Genomic DNA, 19,735 nt, shown 5'->3' with positions numbered 1-19,735 from the left:
GAGCATCGGTGGTAGTGTCCAGGGCCAGCTCTTTACTCACAACCAAGCTGACACTCACTTGGCTTCCTCTGTCTGCTTCCAAGACAGGGAACTGTGCATGACACGGTCCGGTGAAACTCGCGTCAGCGGTGATTTGGGACCTCTGTCCCTTGTTAGGCTCCCCATGATTGATAACAGAGTCCACATCATGATCCAACACATTATTTACTTCCGCAGACAGTAAAAGTTCAGTACGAAGCCCATCTCCTGCTAACTCAGTAGCCACGGCAGATAAAGGCCTACGTAAAGGTTCGCCATCATGATGCCCTGTATCATCCTCCACTGGTTCACCAACAGCGATCAGCCCCTTGAGCCTCACCAGTTCCAAATGGTACTCACGCTCGGCCTGACGCTCTGCAGCCTCTCTGTCGACAATGCCTTGGCAGAACTGCACCAGCTGCAAAGCGAATACGGGGTTCACATTCTTCAATTGCCTGCTAGCAGCTAGAAGGTCGCTCTGCAGTGTAGACTTGCTGGGTCCAGCAGAAGTGTTTGACCCTGGCGCGGAATCGTTTGTACTGTCCAGTGCTGACTGAGCCCCTGGGGTAGGATTGCCCATGGACTGGTTTCCTCCAGCAGCTAGAGTCCGATCGGCATCCACTAGTGCCTGAATCATACGTTTTCTACTCTGGCCAGACCAAGGGATATTCCTCTGCACACACACGACCGCCAGGTCATCTCTCCTCATCTGCTGGTAATCAGCCATCCGGAGTCTCACACTTGTCAAATAAAATGATAGGAAAGAAAAACAAGAGAAGGGAGGGAACAGGAATTGCATCCACTGTGTGACTTTTAAAACTATAGTAAAGCTCTGAGTTCTGATTCTGGTGATGTGGGTATTTCTCACAAAATTCTACCCACACTCACTTAAGTTCTTAAAGAGAAAAATGAATTCTCCACCCCACCGCTTGCCACCAAATGTCATGGACCCACCGGTCGCCTGCTCCGATACGTCAATCTGAGCAGCGCCGGCCGTGACTGGGGTTCACTCAGGACACTCGGGTCCTTTCCTTGAGGTACACTGCCACCAGCCAAAACCTGATTTTAGCGCCTGAAACTGCGCAAGGGGCGGCTTGGCTCGCCCCTGACCACACAATACAAGATAACAATGGTAACGTTTTCCAGCCTTTCTCTCCTGAGGCTAGGGAGTCTTAAGAACACAGAACCAGAACTGGGAATATGTATTATTTATTCCTAGAAATACTACAGAACTTTAAACAAAATGGTTACAAGACATTACAATGATTTTAAAAGTACACACAACGATTTTTAAATGCAAATTTCAGAAATAAAATAAAAAGGGAAAAAAGACAGAACCGTATCTTACAATCCTGAAGTGGGGGGGTTCTCCACAAGAAATCTCTCGTCGCCTACAGCCTGATTGCTAGACCCCCAGGTAGTGACACTGACTATAGGGAGAAAGGTCTTAGTTATACCTTGCAGACTCCCTCATCCCTCCCACCCTTGGGATTCCACTCTTTCCATGCTGAAGGAGTGTGGAAGGTCCATGGCAATGTATCTTTGACAGTCTGCTGTTTTCAAAGTGATTGATCCTCCTTCCTTGCATAGCAGACCCACTGATAAGAGATGTGAAGGAAGGGGACAAACTCTAACCTCTTCTCCTGGACCATGGTTTATGAGGGGCTCAGATCTTATCTTACATCCTAACTCCGGAGGATTCCACAGATGTCACACTGAGGAAATACAGGCCTCAAACTCAAACCAGGGTCACCTACAGTTTACATACAATACATGTCCTGATTCCAATAATCACAGGAGACATAACTATTACACCAATATCAGACATACATTGATTGAACAGATAATCATAACAGGAGGCATACGTTAATTTGATCGATCACCTGATCTGATCGTTACACCTTCTTTCTAGCCTCCAGAATCATAGAGGTGACTTGATTAGATAAGTTGTATCGCCCTAATATCTGCGTATTCTCAATTTCCATGCCCTTAAGGAGAACATATTTGGATCTGGATGATAGATTGGTCCCTGACTCAGTAGATCTTGTCAGACTGGTAGACTCCATGGCTTCTGTAATGACATTCTGAGTGCTGTTGAGAACCAAGGCCTCCTGGGCCAGAAAGGCAAGATTGCTATGACTACCACCTTGTCTTCTCTTATCTTCTTTGGCACCTTGTCTATCATTGGGATAGGCGGGAATACATAAACCGGATTGAACCACCATTTTATTGAGAGGGCATCCAAGGCTTGGGCTTGTGGGTGATAGAATTTTGAGTAAAAGTCGCTCACCTTCTTTTTGGTAAACTGAGCCATAAGATCTATCTCCGGCCTTCCCAACTTCTTCACAATCATCTCGAAAACTTCGTTGTTCAGTTCCCATTCTCCTGGGAGAACTTCCTTGCAACTTAAGAAGTCCGCCAACACATTTTCTGGACCTGGGATATAAATCGCTGAGATGGACCATAGATTCTTCTCCGCCCAACTCATAATTCTTTCAGAGACTTCCATCAGAAATCTGGACCTGGTGCCACCTTGGTGGTTGACATAAGAGACTACTGTTCTGTTGTCTGTCATGATTCTCAAGTGAGAATTCTGTATCAGCTTCATAAGACAGTTTATCGCCTTCCAACCCGCCAATAACTTCCTTGCGTTTGAGGATTTGAGACTGTCTTCTATTGACCATACACCTTGGGCTGATGTTCCCAGTACATGGGCGCCCCAACTCACTAGACTTGCGTCTGTGGACAGGACTAGATACTCTGGAGATTCCAGACTGGTAAATCTTGAATCTAGACCTTCTATCCACCAGATCAGAGATCTTCTCATTTTGGGCTTTAAAGAAACCAACCGATGATTGTTGTAGGAGCCTTTTGTGAAGGAGAGAAATTGCCACTGTAGAGTCCTCGTGTTCCCTTGTGCCCACGGAACCACATGAATGCATTAAGCCATCATTCCTAATAGTTGCAACACCAAGGACAGCTGAAACTTCTTTCTCTGTAACAGTGTTCTTGTCAGCAGACCTATCTTGAGACACCTTTCTGGAGACAGAGTTATTGAGAACTTTACTGTGTCGATCTGTACTCCCAGGAATTGAATAGATTGAGTCGGTTGTAACTGGCTCTTCTCTCCATTGATGATCCACCCATGGCTTTGTAGGAATTCGATAGTTGCTTCTACATTCTGTTGAAACATTTCTCTGGTCTCCCCTACTATGAGCAGGTTGTCTAGATAAGGCCATATTTGGATATTTCTCTGCCTTAATTCTGCCATTAGTGGTATCAATACTTTTGTAAAGACTCTGGGAGAGGTCTTGAGGCCAAATGGCAGGTATGTAAACTGGAAGTGATGATCCAATACTGCAAACCTTAGAAACTTTCTGTCTGTGGGATATACTCCCACATGGTAATAGGCATCTCTCAAGTCTATTGACGCTAGGAAGTCATGTCTCTTGATCCCTATGATTATGGATTTTAACATCTCCATTCGAAATTTCAAAGTCTTTATCAAGATGTTGAGATCCCTCAGATCCAAGATGGTACTGTAACCACCTGTGTTCTTCTTTACCAAGAAGAGGTTCGAGTAGAATCCCTCTTTCTTCTGATCTTCCGGAACTTCTTCTATGGCTCCTATCTTCTTTAATTGAAGAATTTTCTGAAACAATTATTTCCTTTGTTCTTTGTCTGTCGTGTTCTTGATATCATGAATCTGTCCTGATAGGGAACTGTCAGGAATTCTATCTTGTAACCTTCTTGAATGATGTTCAACACCCACTTGTCTGAGACAGTCTTCTTCCAGATATCTGAGTATTGAAGAACTCTTGCCCCTACATTCATTGTATAGTCATGATCTAGTTCCTCGCCGAAAGGACTGGCGAAAGGCTTGTCTAGATGTATTCGGATTGCCACGTCTGTAGTAGGGACGACCAGGACGGTAAGTCTTTGCTTTCTTATAATCCCTATAGTTCTGCCTGCTGGAAGTTGGGATAGGGAATTTATTTATTTTATCTTGAGGCAATCTGGTAGATTTTCCTCCAGATAGTTTTTGGATCATGGTATCCAACTTGGACCCAAACAGGTAAGACCCTTCGATTGGTAACATAATCAATATGTTCTTGGAACTAGCATCCGCACTCCATGGCTTCAGCCAAAGTGCCCTTCTAGCAGTGACTCCTGCTGCCATGTTCTTTGCTGTCAACGAGACTGTATCCAGAGAAACTTCACAGAGATAGTCAATGACTTTTTGCATAATTTCAATATTTCTTAGAAGATATTGCTTGGAAATATTATCCTCTAGGTCTGTATGCAAATTAGTTGCCCATAATCTTAATGCTCTTGTCACTGAGGCGGTTGCCACGCTAGCCTTCAATGATGAAGCTGATGTAGAATGTACCTTGCGCAGCGCATTTTCCATTTTTCTGTCCATTGCGTCACGGAACGCTGCTCCGTCCTCCACAGGAATAGTGGTCTTGGACACAATCTCTGCCACCGCTCCATCTATTTTCGGAATCAGGCACCAATTCAAGAATTCCTCATCTTTGTATGGATACATTTTCTCTAATCTGTTAGTTGATCCAGCTTTTATCTATATTTGACCACTCCTTGGTTATCAATTCTCTTACTACTTTATGTACAGGAAACACCCTATTTTTCTTTGATCTATCTTCAATTAGTTGGTTTTCATCAGAAGTACACAGAGTTTCTTTATAATTCATTGCTTTGTAAATATTCTTTAATAAACTTTCTACAAGCTCTAAATTGAATGCTCTAGGCTCTTCAACCTCCCCCGATTCCTCTCCAGAATCAGCAACCTGTACATCAGCCTCTTCAGGGAGATACTCTTCCTCCTGAGAGAAATCTGCTAGAGACCTGGATCTTTTAGGAGTCTGGGACGGTTTAAATTCCTCTTTAGAAACAAAGGATTTCTTCATCAACTCCTTTAAATTTTTCAATACATCTGTTTGTTCATTCTGCTTAGTCAGTTTAACTTGAGACTCCATACATTGGTGACAAGAAGCTGATTTCTGCGATGCATTAAACTTATTATCACAGGACATGCATGTATAAGATAAACATTTCTTCTTGGCTGTTTTCTTTTTAGGAATCGGTGAAGAAGGCACACTACAAAACAACCAAGAAATGCTATTACTAACTATGCTAGAAATAAAACATCTAATGCCCATAAAAACAAAGGGTTTACCTCTCCTGGGCATCAACAGGCTTAGGGGAAGAAGGCTGCTCCATCCTGAAGTCCATAAACACGCTGCATAGACTGACAGCCATGCTAGCACATGCAGGTTTAAATATGGCGCCTTAACCCCATCCTTACCGCAATTGCAGTATCAGAATGGCCAAGCGGAACTAAAATTCACCAGCCGAGTTTCCGGGGGACCTGTTTAGTTGGCGCATCAGCGCTGGGCGGAAGTGAAGGCTTTTGCGCACTTCCGCTCCTTCTGCCAGAGACGCCGCAGCATGCAGTCCCCGCTCTCCCAGACCTACAGGTCTCTTAGACAGCTTCTCTCTGCACCGATACTCGTCCACAGACCACCGGTAACGGACGTCACGCTGGAGCACTACAGGTACCATAATGCCATGAATTTTTCTAAGAGAGAATATGACAGGTATATATGTAGTATGTGAGGCAAATATCTACAGACCACACTCTTCACATACTATCCTTCTTCCCAGGGAGCCACCCTACAAGCTCCAGCTGTAATAGAGGTAACCCTGCTAGAAACAAAAATAAAACCCCTGCTCTGCCTAACTAACGGAGGCAGGAAAAAAAGACACAGAGGGATGGGAGGAGGAGCCTGATATACCCAAGGTGGGCTGTCCCTGAAAAAGATCCTGTCTAAACTAGGAGGGAAGATATCCCAGTGTTATGGCTGCCATGGGGATCGTAGGAGAAAATTTGGGTATAATGGCCCAATTGTTCCTTATACTAATGCTAGGTATTAGCTTTAAACCAAATTTACTTATAGTTTCATAACATACATATTTGTTACATAAAAGGTACCTGATTACTATAATAAACATTATTTGCGCAGTTTACTTCTGACAGTGTGCGTTACACTGACCAGAACTTCCAGTGACGCTTTTCCAGTTCCACCGAAAGTGCGATAGCGTGGCACAGGTGCCGTAATCGCAGGTATGTGCACGCTGATTAGGTGCAATTAAGCTTATTTGACAGGGTATAAATACCTGGACCCGGCGGTAGTTTAGCAGGCTGCTGTTCAGTGTTACTGATGGGTCTCGCAGACATGTTGGCTCCTTTTGGATAAATACTTTAAAGTAAGTACTTTTGACTTTGATGTATGCTCCTTGCGAAAGGTCCCTCTGACTAGATCTAATATAATTAAAGATCCCTCTGACCAGATCTAGAATTAGATAAATGAGATCCCCCTGACCAGATCTAGAATTATATAAAGGAGATCCCCCTGACCAGATCTAGAATTAGATAAATGAGATCCTTCTCACCAGATCCCTCACTGAATCGCAGTTGGATATATTTTCCAAATCGGCTGCTATTCTGGTTCATCACAGTCTGAGCATTTCCAAACGCCTCCAGTAACGGATTGACCTGCGGAGACAGAAGCCATTAGAGCCAGTGTGTTATGGGCGGGATATGTACTGTTGCTGGACATGTGATATTGGACAGAACGTATGGGAGAAGAGAGGTATGCACAGAGACAGGCACATAGAAGCTCTTTGACTGGGTGTACTGGCTCCTCCCTTATACTTCCTCCCCACAAGACAGTTAACATAAAAACTGTACCCGAAGGAATGGAAAGTATAGGAGAAAAGGATATAACTATGAGTTAACATATATTATGTATTAAAGTGGTGATATGCAACCAGCACACAACAATCAGCCAAGAACATTTTTGGCAACATAAACTCAAGAGAACAATAACAGGATCCATTATTCAGGATCAACTAGGCAGCAAGATACTGCACTGAGGCGGGCGCCCAATATTCCATATAGACTCTGAGAAAAGGATTTACCGGTGGGTATTAAAATCCTATTTTCTCCATCATCCATATGGGATATTGGGGATTTGTCAGAAAGATATGGGAATTATACCCAAGATGACAGGACGGGCTGGAACGAGCGGAGATTGCTGCAGCACCGCATTCCCAAACTGAATGTCCTCCTTGGCAATAGTGTCAAATTTATAAAACTTGACGAAGGGATGTTGGCTCGACAATGTAGCTGCCCTACATAGCTGCAGAGCCAAAACACCCTGGGCAGCCGCCCAGGATGATCCCACCACCCTGGTAGAAAGAGCTCTAAGGCCGGTTTCACACACTCCGGCTCCTGCCGGACGGTGAAATCCCGCACGGCCAGGGAGCCGTGCCGCACAAATTAGTTGTGAATGGACACTATTGTGTCCATTCACACGGGACGGCCACGACCCGGCCGCACGGTTGCAGCCGGATCCCGCCACTGGAAGGGACGGCTGCCGGGCTGTGGCCATCCCTTCCATGATAAACTAGTGTGTGCGGCACGGCTCCCTGGCCGTGCGGGATTTCACCGTCCGGCAGGAGCCGGAGTGTGTGAAACCAGCCTCACTGTTGCAGGGCCAGGCAGGCCAGTTTGATAGTAGCAAAAAAACATTTTGTATCCCAATTGCACACTGAGTGAAAAATAACTACATAATAATCAGATAATACAGTGTGGTGTGTGGTGTCCCCTGTGTTGGTAGGGCTGGTCTGCTCCAGGTTAGCACACCCTAACACTTTATTAACATTTATTTTTTCCTATCACATTGTATATATTTTGTATTTTAACCACACCTTCACTTCCCTACATAGCACTTTGTGCTTCTTATTAACCCCTACTAATTTTCATTTGTGTGCTGCCCTGGAGTACTCAGCCTGTGTCGGCATGTTGGGGGCCCACACCCCAGACCCATACCCAGTATTAGGGACCCCAAGTGACAGAGATGCCTTGACGTATGGCCTGGGGGCTTAGCCCTATATCTGCAGATATATGCAACCAAGATCTCTGTATTATCTGATTATTATGTAGTTATTTTTCACTCAGTGTGCAATTGGGATACAAAATGTTTTTTTTCCTAGCCAGAATTACCCCTCCCTTTGGCACCTGAGTGACAGACCTCTGATTGAGCAGCTTACCAACAAAAGTGTTGTGCTGTTTGATAGTAGTACAAAGCCACCGAGCAATAGATTGCTTTGAGGCCGGATTACCTTTTTTCTGGGCATCGTACAGAACAAAGAGGGAAGCCAAGCCGTCCTCTGGACATACAACCTGAGAGCTTGGACCACATCAAATGTAGCAGGAATGTCAGTGTGAGGCCACCAGCTGGAACCACAATGGGTTGATTCTAATGAAAGGTCGAAGCCACCTTTGGAAGAAACCGTAGGTTCGTTCTCAACTCCGCCCTATCCTCATGGAATATAAGGTATGGGCTCTTGACAGAGCGCCAAGCTCTGAAACGCACCGTGCTGAAGCCAAAGCTAACAGAACTGCCGTTTTCCATGTCAGGAATTGTAACTCCACCAAGGGATCAAAACATGACGACTGTAGGAAGGCTAAGATCACCTCCAATTCCCATTGGAGGCATAGGTGGCACAAAGGGGGGCTGAATATGCAATACCCCTTGCAGGAACGTCTGAACCTCCGGCAAGGAAGCCAATTTCTTCTGGAAGAGAAGTGAGAGGGATGAAACCTGTACCTTTAAGGAACCCAAACGTGGGCCCAACTCCAAGCCAGACTGCAGAAAATATATGAAGCGGTCTAATTTATCCAAATGTGGTGGTAATGTGTAGAAGTCACTGGCTTCCTGGCCTGAGTCATCGTAGAGATGACTGACGCATTCAGTCCCTTGTCAGCTAAAACCTCTCAACCTCCAGACCGTTAAACATAGTTGCTCTAAGGCCTGGCAGATGCAGAGACCCTGAGTGAGCATGTCTCTTTCTTGAGGAAGGGGCCACGGGTCGTCCACGAGCATGGCCTGAAGGTCTGCGTACCACGCTCTGCGAGGCCAATCGGGAGCTATCAGAATTGCTTCCACTCCGTTGTTTCATAACTTTTTAAGGACCTTCGCCAATAATGGAATCGGCCGGAATACATACACCAGGTCATAGCACCAGGGTGTTGTCAGTGCAACCACCGCCTCTGCTTGAGGATCCCTGGTCCTGGAGCAATAACGGGTCAACTTCTTGTTGAGTCTGGACGCCATCAGATCTATTTGTGGGCTTCCCCACCGATCCACAATGCATGCAAAGACTCATTCTTTCAGGCTCCATTCCCCTGGGTGAAGGTCGTGACGATTCAGGTCAGATGAGCCTCTGCCCAACTGAGGATCTTGGTGACCTCTCTCATGCAGGATTTGCTCCTCATGCCTCCCTGGTGATTTAGAAAAGCCACTGTTGTTGCATTGTCTGAATGGACCTTTACCGCGCTCTCAACTCCAGGTTGTTTATGTGGAGTTTGGACTCCCAAAGGGATCACCTGCCTTGAAAGGTCACTCCCAGGATCACGGCGCCCCATCCTTGGAGGCTGGCGTCCGTAGTCAGTAGAAACCAATTCTGAATCCCAAGTCTCCTGCCTGCAAGCAGGTTTGGAGCAAGGAGCCACCACTGCAATGATTCCCTCGATCTTGTGGACATAAAAATCTTCCTGTACATATGCAGGTGAGACCCTGACCACTTGCTCAGGAGGTCTAACTGGAAAACACGGGAGTGGAACCTCCCGTATTGGACCGCCTCGAAAGAGGCAACCGTCTTTCCCAAGGGTGTGGATCAGTTGGTCACCAGCAAGTTGTTAGACAGTCATTGGGTTGATACCATTAGGTCGACATGTGTCTAGGTCGACATGAGTCTAGGTCAACAAAGGTTAGGTCGAAGGGGTCATAAGGTCAACAGGGTCATTAGGTTGAAAGTGATAAGGTCAACAGGGTCCTTAGGTCAACATGGGAAAGGTTGACAGGGTCATAAGGTCAACATGGTCATTAGGTTGAAAGTGGTAAGTTAGACAGGGTCATTAGGTCAATATGGGTAAGGTTTACAGCGAAAAAGTCGACTTTTTTTTTACATATTATTTATTTATTTAAATTTTACCTTTATGTCCTAGTGGATGGTAGGGCATGAAATCCCGCTTGTCGGACCATGTTGTGTCGACATGGACACCAAAACGTAACCACCCGTGTGCAATGAGGACCTGTGTACACACCTGAAGGCTACCTCCGACCTGGCTTTTATAAGCAGGTCCCCCAGATAGGGTATGATGTTTATCCCCCTCTTTCTGAGCAAGGCCATCTTCTCCGCCATCACCTTCGTGAATATGCGGGGGGGGGGGGGGGGCAGTGGACAGACCAAAAGGGAGGGCCTGAAGTTGATAATGCTCCTCCAGAATGGCAAACTGCAGGAGCGCCTGATGTGGGGCCCATATTGGGAAGTGTAGATAGGTGTCCTTCACATCGAGGGATGTAAGGAAATGCAGAAGGCTCCGGAGCTACGATCCTGGGTTGCAGGGGCTGAGGCCTTACGGAACTTTGTCCGAGAACCCCTCTGTGCACTGGAGCCACCTCTAGCTTTCGGCGGAATCTAGTGGCCTGAAAGGACTGCTGCAAGAGACATGAAAAGGGCCGCTGCTGCGTATTAGGAGTAGATAATGACCCCAAGTGACCGCGGTGGTAAGCACCATCTCAGGACAGTGGTCCTGCAGCAGGGTCAATTCGGTACCTAAAGAGGTCGGCAATTGAATCCTTCCCCTGGTTTCCTACGATGTAGGAATGCGGTTTAAGACCAAACAGCAGACCCAAAATAACAAAGAAATAAAACTGAAGAAAACTCTCTGGAGCATCACAGTGAGCAGCCTTTCCTGAGGGCACATTTTCTTGAACTGGTCAAGTGGGAGGAAGTAGAGGGAGGAGCCAGTACACCCAGTCAAAGAGCTTCTATGTGCTGTCTCCTGCGGATACCTCTCTTCTCTCATATTTTCTGATGAATCCCCAATATCCAAATGAATGATAGAGAAATAAAGATTATTACTGTAGGAAACTATCATGTGCCCAGCTGTCATTTCTTCTGTTATATCCATGTGTCTATTATCTGCCATGGTCAGATCCAACAATCTACAGTATATATCCAACAGGCACTAGGGTTACATAGGGGGGGACCCACGCCCTAGGGTTACATAGGGGGGACCCACGCCCTAGGGTTACATAGGGGGGGACCCACGCCCTAGGGTTACATAGGGGGGGGACCCACGCCCTAGGGTTACATAGGGGGGGGACCCACGCCCTAGGGTTACATAGGGGGGGGACCCACGCCCTAGGGTTACATAGGGGGGGGACCCACGCCCTAGGGTTACATAGGGGGGGACCGACGCCCTAGGGTTACATAGGGGGGGACCGACGCCCTAGGGTTACATAGGGGGGGACCGACGCCCTAGGGTTACATAGGGGGGGACCGACGCCCTAGGGTTACATAGGGGGGGACCGACGCCCTAGGGTTACATAGGGGGGGACCCACGCCCTAGGGTTACATAGGGGGGGACCCACGCCCTAGGGTTACATAGGGGGGACCCACGCCCTAGGGTTACATAGGGGGGGACCCACGCCCTAGGGTTACATAGGGGGGGACCCACGCCCTAGGGTTACATAGGGGGGGGACCCACGCCCTAGGGTTACATAGGGGGGGACCCACGCCCTAGGGTTACATAGGGGGGGGACCCACGCCCTAGGGTTACATAGGGGGGGGACCCACGCCCTAGGGTTACATAGGGGGGGGACCCACGCCCTAGGGTTACATAGGGGGGGGGACCCACGCCCTAGGGTTACATAGGGGGGGGGACCCACGCCCTAGGGTTACATAGGGGGGGGGACCGACGCCCTAGGGTTACATAGGGGGGGACCGACGCCCTAGGGTTACATAGGGGGGGACCGACGCCCTAGGGTTACAAAGGGGGGGACCGACGCCCTAGGGTTACATAGGGGGGGACCGACGCCCTAGGGTTACATAGGAGGGGACCGACGCCCTAGGGTTACATAGGGGGGGACCGACGCCCTAGGGTTACATAGGGGGGGACCGACGCCCTAGGGTTACATAGGGGGGACCGACGCCCTAGGGTTACATAGGGGGGGACCGACGCCCTAGGGTTACATAGGGGGGGACCGACGCCCTAGGGTTACATAGGGGGGACCACCGCCCAAGGGTTACATAGGGGGGGACCGACGCCCAAGGGTTACATAGGGGGGGACCGACGCCCTAGGGTTACATAGAGGGGGACCGACGCCCTAGGGTTACATAGGGGGGGGGGGCGAAGCCCTAGGGTTACATAGGGGGGGGCGACGCCCTAGGGTTACATAGGGGGGGCGACGCCCTAGGGTTACATAGGGGGGGGGCGACGCCCTAGGGTTACATAGGGGGGGGGGCGACGCCCTAGGGTTACATAGGGGGGGGGGGCGACGCCCTAGGGTTACATAGGGGGGGGGGCGAGGCCCAGGATTACAAAGGGGGGGGGCGAGGCCCATGATTACAAAGGGGGGGGGGGCGAGGCCCAAGGGTTACATAGGGGGGCCGACGCCCTAGGGTTACATAGGGGGGCCGACGCCCTGGGGTTACATAGGGGGGGCCGACGCCCTAGGGTTACATAGGGGGGGCCGACGCCCTAGGGTTACATAGGGGGGCCGACGCCCTAGGGTTACATAGGGGGGGCCGACGCCCTAGGGTTACATAGGGGGGGCCGACGCCCTAGGGTTACATAGGGGGGGCCGACGCCCTAGGGTTACATAGGGGGGGCCGACGCCCTAGGGTTACATAGGGGGGGCCGACGCCCTAGGGTTACATAGGGGGGGCCGACGCCCTAGGGTTACATAGGGGGGGCCGACGCCCTAGGGTTACATAGGGGGGGCCGACGCCCTAGGGTTACATAGGGGGGGCCGAAGCCCTAGGGTTACATAGGGGGGGCCGACGCCCTAGGGTTACATAGGGGGGGGGCGACGCCCTAGGGTTACATAGGGGGGGGGCGACGCCCTAGGGTTACATAGGGGGGGCGACACCCTAGGGTTACATAGGGGGGGCGACGCCCTAGGGTTACATAGGGGGGGGACGCCCTAGGGTTACATAGGGGGGGGGGCGAGGCCCAGGGTTACATAGGGGGGGGCGACGCCCTAGGGTTACATAGGGGGGGGCGACGCCCTAGGGTTACATAGGGGGGACCGACGCCCTAGGGTTACATAGGGGGGGCGACGCCCTAGGGTTACATAGGGGGGGCCGACGCCCTAGGGTTACATAGGGGGGGCCGACGCCCTAGGGTTACATAGGGGGGGCCGACGCCCTAGGGTTACATAGGGGGGGGGGCGACGCCCTAGGGTTACATAGGGGGGGCGACACCCTAGGGTTACATAGGGGGGGGCGACACCCTAGGGTTACATAGGGGGGGGCCGACGCCCTAGGGTTACATAGGGGGGGGCCGACGCCCTAGGGTTACATAGGGGGGGGCCGACGCCCTAGGGTTACATAGGGGGGGGCCGACGCCCTAGGGTTACATAGGGGGGGCCGACGCCCTAGGGTTACATAGGGGGGGCCGACGCCCTAGGGTTACATAGGGGGGGCCGACGCCCTAGGGTTACATAGGGGGGGCCGACGCCCTAGGGTTACATAGGGGGGGGCCGACGCCCTAGGGTTACATAGGGGGGGGGCGACGCCCTAGGGTTACATAGGGGGGGCCGACGCCCTAGGGTTACATAGGGGGGCGGACGCCCTAGGGTTACATAGGGGGGGCCGACGCCCTAGGGTTACATAGGGGGGGCCGACGCCCTAGGGTTACATAGGGGGGGCCGACGCCCTAGGGTTACATAGGGGGGGGCCGACGCCCTAGGGTTACATAGGGGGGGGGCGACGCCCTAGGGTTACATAGGGGGGGCCGACGCCCTAGGGTTACATAGGGGGGGCCGACGCCCTAGGGTTACATAGGGGGGGCCGACGCCCTAGGGTTACATAGGGGGGGTCGACGCCCTAGGGTTACATAGGGGGGGCCGACGCCCTAGGGTTACATAAGGGGGGGCCGACGCCCTAGGGTTACATAGGGGGGGCCGACGCCCTAGGGTTACATAGGGGGGGCCGACGCCCTAGGGTTACATAGGGGGGGCCGACGCCCTAGGGTTACATAGGGGGGGCCGACGCCCTAGGGTTACATAGGGGGGGCCGACGCCCTAGGGTTACATAGGGGGGGCCGACACCCTAGGGTTACATAGGGGGGCCGACGCCCTAGGGTTACATAGGGAGGACCGATGCCCTAGGGTTACATACGGCCAATGATTGTGAAAACCTGCCAAAAGAGTGAGACCCTTCATTTCTAAAAATTGGGGTTCTACCTGACCTTTTCTGGGTCCCAATGGAATGAAGGTTAATAATCTAAAAACGTAAAGATTTAAGGCCAATATGAAGCTTTTGCCTGGGCTATACATTGAATTGTGTCATCTATAGCAGTGGTTCTCTAGAAATAAAAAAAAATAAAAAAATTATAAAAAATTCTTAATAAATAAATGTAAAAAAAAAAATACAAATAAAACCTGCATGGGGGGGCTTCACCGGTATTACATATATAGTATATCACACATACTGCACACCACACACAGCTCACCGGTATTACATACATAGTGTATCACACATACTGCACACCACACACAGCTCACCGGTATTACATACATAGTATATCACATATACTGCACACCACACACAGCTCACCAGTATTACATACATAGTATATCACACATACTGCACACCACACACAGCTCACCAGTATTACATACATAGTGTATCACACATACTGCACACCACACACAGCTCACCAGTATTACATACATAGTATATCACATATACTGCACACCACACACAGCTCACCAGTATTACATACATAGTATATCACACATACTGCACACCACACACAGCTCAACAGTATTACATACATAGTGTATCACACATACTGCACATCACACACAGCTCACCAGTATTACATACATAGTGTATCACACATACTGCACACCACACACAGCTCACCAGTATTACATACATAGTATACCACATATACTGCACACCACACACAGCATTACATACATAGTGTATCACACATACTGCACACCACACACAGTTTACCAGTATTACATACATAGTGTATCACACATACTGCACACCACGCACAGCTCACCAGTATTACATACATAGTATATCACACTTACTGCACATCACGCACAGCTCACCGGTATTACATATATAGTATATCACACATACTGCACATCACGCACAGCTCACCAGTATTAGATACATAGTGTATCACACATACTGCACACCACACACAGCTCACCAGTATTACATACATAGTATATCACACATACTGCACATCACGCACAGCTCACCAGTATTACATACATAGTGTATCACACATACTGCACACCACACACAGTTTACCAGTATTACATACATAGTGTATCACACATACTGCACACCACGCACAGCTCACCAGTATTACATACATAGTATATCACACTTACTGCACGCCACACACAGCTCACCGGTATTACATACATAGTATATCACACATACTGCACATCACGCACAGCTCACCGGTATTACATATATAGTATATCACACATACTGCACATCACGCACAGCTCACCAGTATTACATACATAGTGTATCACACATACTGCACACCACACACAGCTCACCAGTATTACATACATAGTATATCACACATACTGCACATCACGCACAGCTCACCAGTATTACATACATAGTGTATCACACATACTGCACGCCACGCACAGCTCACCAGTATTACATACATAGTATATCACACATACTGCACATCACGCACAGCTCACCGGTAATACATATATAGTATATCACACATACTGCACATCACGCACAGCTCACCAGTATTACATACATAGTGTATCACACATACTGCACACCACACACAGCTCACCAGTATTACATACATAGTATATCACACATACTGCACATCACGCACAGCTCACCAGTATTACATATATAGTATATCACACATACTGCACATCACGCACAGCTCACCAGTATTACATACATAGTGTATCACACATACTGCACACCACACACAGCTCACCCGTATTACATACATAGTGTATCACACATACTGCACACCACACACAGCTCACCAGTATTACATACATATTGTATCACACATACTGCACAGAACACACAGCTCACCAGTATTACATACATAGTGTATCACACATACTGCACACCACACACAGCTCACCAGTATTACATACATAGTATATCACACATACTGCACACCACACACAGCTCACCAGTATTACATAAGGGGATTTTTGTAAGAATTTACCATTCTAACCCCTTTCTCTGAGTGCAGTCTGGTGACACAGTGATCCCTCCCCTACGCTCAGTAAGTCATACCGTTCAAACCCTTTTCTCTGAGTCCATCCCTAACAGCTAACCTTGGGATGTAGGAGGGTCCGCAGGAGCCAAGGCACCTATGCTGAAAGCTTTCCACTGGACGCAGGCTCCTCCCTTCTGCATCCCATCATGCTTCAGTTCAACTTAAAAAGCACACTAGGATACACTACTCGGTACAATGCCTGTCATCACATATGCACAATCATATTACCATAACATGACAGTACATAAACAGCATGACTTACTGAGCGTAGGGGAGGGATTGCTGTGTCAGGGAGCTGTGTCAGAAAGCTGTGTCAGAAAGCTGTGTCAGGGAGCAGTGTCAGGGAGCAGTGTCAGGGAGCAGTGTCAGGGAGCAGTGTCAGGGAGCAGTGTCAGGGAGCAGTGTCAGGGAGCAGTGTCAGGGAGCAGTGTCAGGGAGCAGTGTCAGGGAGCAGTGTCAGGGAGCAGTGTCAGGGAGCAGTGTCAGGGAGCAGTGTCAGGGAGCAGTGTCAGGGAGCAGTGTCAGGGAGCAGTGTCAGAAGGATCCGATATGATTTCCCGGCGGTCGGAATCCCGACCGCCGAAATCCCGACAAGGGGGGGACATGGATCGCCCCCCCTTGCGGGCTCGCTGCGCTCGCCACGCAGCGGGCCCGGTGCCTCGCTACGCTCGGCACGCTATTTTATTCTCCCTCTATGGGTGTCGTGGACACCCACGGAGGGAGAAAGTTTCGGGATTTCGGCGGTCGGGATTCCAGTGTCGGGATTCCGACTGCCGGGATCCCGACCGCCGGGAAATTAACCGCATCCCGTGTCAGAAAGCTGTGTCAGGGAGCAGTGTCAGGGAGCAGTGTCAGGGAGCAGTGTCAGGGAGCAGTGTCAGGGAGCAGTGTCAGGGAGCAGTGTCAGGGAGCAGTGTCAGGGAGCAGTGTCAGGGAGCAGTGTCAGGGAGCAGTGTCAGGGAGCAGTGTCAATGTTAGAGAGATGTGTCAGGGAGCATTGTCAGTGAGCTGTGCCAGAGAGTTGTCAAGGTCAGTGTCAAGGATTCCGACGACATTTTAATTATAAGGTTGGCTGACATCAGGCTGGATGCTGCATGTCCAGCCATTCTAGTGTGCCTACCATCAGTAACAGTAAAAGTGACCCCCCCCCCCCCCACCTGCTGCTGTGTGGCAGACTGGCACTGGCTATCTGAGGAGTCCTAAGTTGCCCCCTGCTGCTTTAATGCTTGGCCTGTTGTCCAGACTGAGTGACACCATACCAGCTGTCCCAGAGACCCAAGTCCCAGTCAGTGTCTGTCTGACAGACTACTGAGGCACCCTCCACTGCCCACCCAGCCCCACCACTGTGTATTGCAGGCCAGTGCGGTCTCCAGCCCTGTGTGGGCTGCCTGTGGCTGTCCCCTGCCTTAGCAGGCCCTAGGGTCCCCTCCTACCCTCAACAGGGACCCTCTCTTCTGCTCCTGCTGACCTGACTGATAGAGCATGCAACCCCTGGCATAGAGCATGAAACCCGTAGCAGCAAGCATGTAGGTAAGCGGCACTTATGTGGCATAATATGTAATAGGCATAACGGCATGTGGTATTATATGTAATGGGCATTACAGTGTGTGGCATAATGTGGAATGGGAATTACAGTGTTTGGTATAACGTGTAATGGGCATTATAGCATGTTGCATAATATGAATTGGGCATTGCGGTGTGTCGCATAACATGTAATGGGTATCATGGCATGTGGTATAATATGTAATGGGTGTGGGACTTGTAACAAGCATTACAGTGTTATCCATAGTTTTAAAAAAATGTTGAGCCCTGGCATTAACTTGTAATGGGCATCATGGCCTCTGGTGCGCACGGTCACTGTTGTACTTCTTTTATGGAAAAATTGTTGAGCCCTGGCATAATGTGTAATAGGCACTATGGCATGTGGTATAATATGGATGTGTGACGTGTAATAGGCATTACGGGGCAAATTTTTGGTGCGCGCCGGCATAACGTGTAATGGGCATCACAGTGTGTGCCATAATATATAATGGGCATCAGTGTGTGGCATAACGTGTAATGGGCATTACAGTGTGTGACGTAACGTGTATGTGGTATTACTGTGTGCGAAATCAAGAATAGATTTGAAGCAAATGTAAAAAAAAAAAAAATAATAATAAGGCGGGTCAAGGGGCGGGTCACTGTCCGGGAATCGCTCAACACAAAGGTGGTAACCCTACAGTACTTGCATATATATAGCACACCACACCAAAATATGCACAGGTCACCAGTATTTCATATATAGTATATCACACATACTGCACACCACACACAGCTCACCGGTATTACATATATAGTATATCACACATACTGCACATCACGCACAGCTCACCGGTATTACATATATAGTATATTACACATACTGCACACCACACACAGCTCACCGGTATTACATATATAGTATATAACACATACTGCACACCACGCACATCTCACCGGTATTACATATATAGTATATCACACATACTGCACACCACACACAGCTCACCGGTATTACATATATAGTATATCACACATACTGCACACCACACACAGCTCATAGGTATTACATATATATATATATATATAGTATATCACACATACTGCACACCACACACAGCTCATAGGTATTACATATATAGTATATTACACATACTGCACACCACGCACATCTCACCGGTATTACATATATAGTATATCACACATACTGCACACCACACACAGCTCACCGGTATTACATATATAGTATATCACACATACTGCACATCACGCACAGCTCACCGGTATTACATATATAGTATATCACACATACTGCACATCAGGCACACACATACAGTACTTGCATATATATAGCACACCATACCAAAATATGCACAGCTCACTGGTATTACATATATAGTATATCAAACATACTGCACACCACGCACAGCTCAGCAGTATTACATATATAGTATATCACACATACTGCACACCACGCACAGCTCACCAGTATTACATATATAGTGTTAAAACAGAAATAACGCATCAATAATTCTATGCTTTTGTTACAATCTGATTTCATAAATACAGGTTGAGTATCCCGTATCAGAATATCCGTTATCCTAATTATTCCGAAAACCATATATTCCAGAAAGTGAAAAAAATTATATTTTTTTTTTGCTAAAAATTTACTGTGGACATCTGTACCAGCACTACTGGGGACATGATATGTAACTGGCACTACTGGGGACATCTGTACCAGCACTACTGGGGACATGATATGTAACTGGCACTACTGGGGACATCTGT

The 19,735-nt window shown here is 48.8% G+C and overlaps 1 protein-coding gene across 1 annotated transcript in view; it reads right to left on the bottom strand.

Moving 5' to 3' along the window:
* The window catches only part of LOC146024716 (myosin-IIIb-like), a 493,994-nt gene that overhangs the window by 343,845 nt on the left and 130,414 nt on the right, over window positions 1-19,735 (bottom strand). The window contains exon 5 of the mRNA XM_083155469.1: window positions 6,493-6,595. Coding sequence (XP_083011595.1) covers window positions 6,493-6,595 — 103 coding nt within the window. The remainder of the gene's footprint in view (window positions 1-6,492; window positions 6,596-19,735) is intronic.

The sequence above is a fragment of the Crinia signifera genome, chromosome 1 (genome assembly GCF_055691185.1).
Source record: "Crinia signifera chromosome 1, ASM5569118v1, whole genome shotgun sequence".
In the NCBI taxonomy this organism is placed as follows: Eukaryota; Metazoa; Chordata; class Amphibia; order Anura; family Myobatrachidae; genus Crinia; species Crinia signifera.
This window is presented reverse-complemented; position numbering and strand designations above follow the sequence as displayed.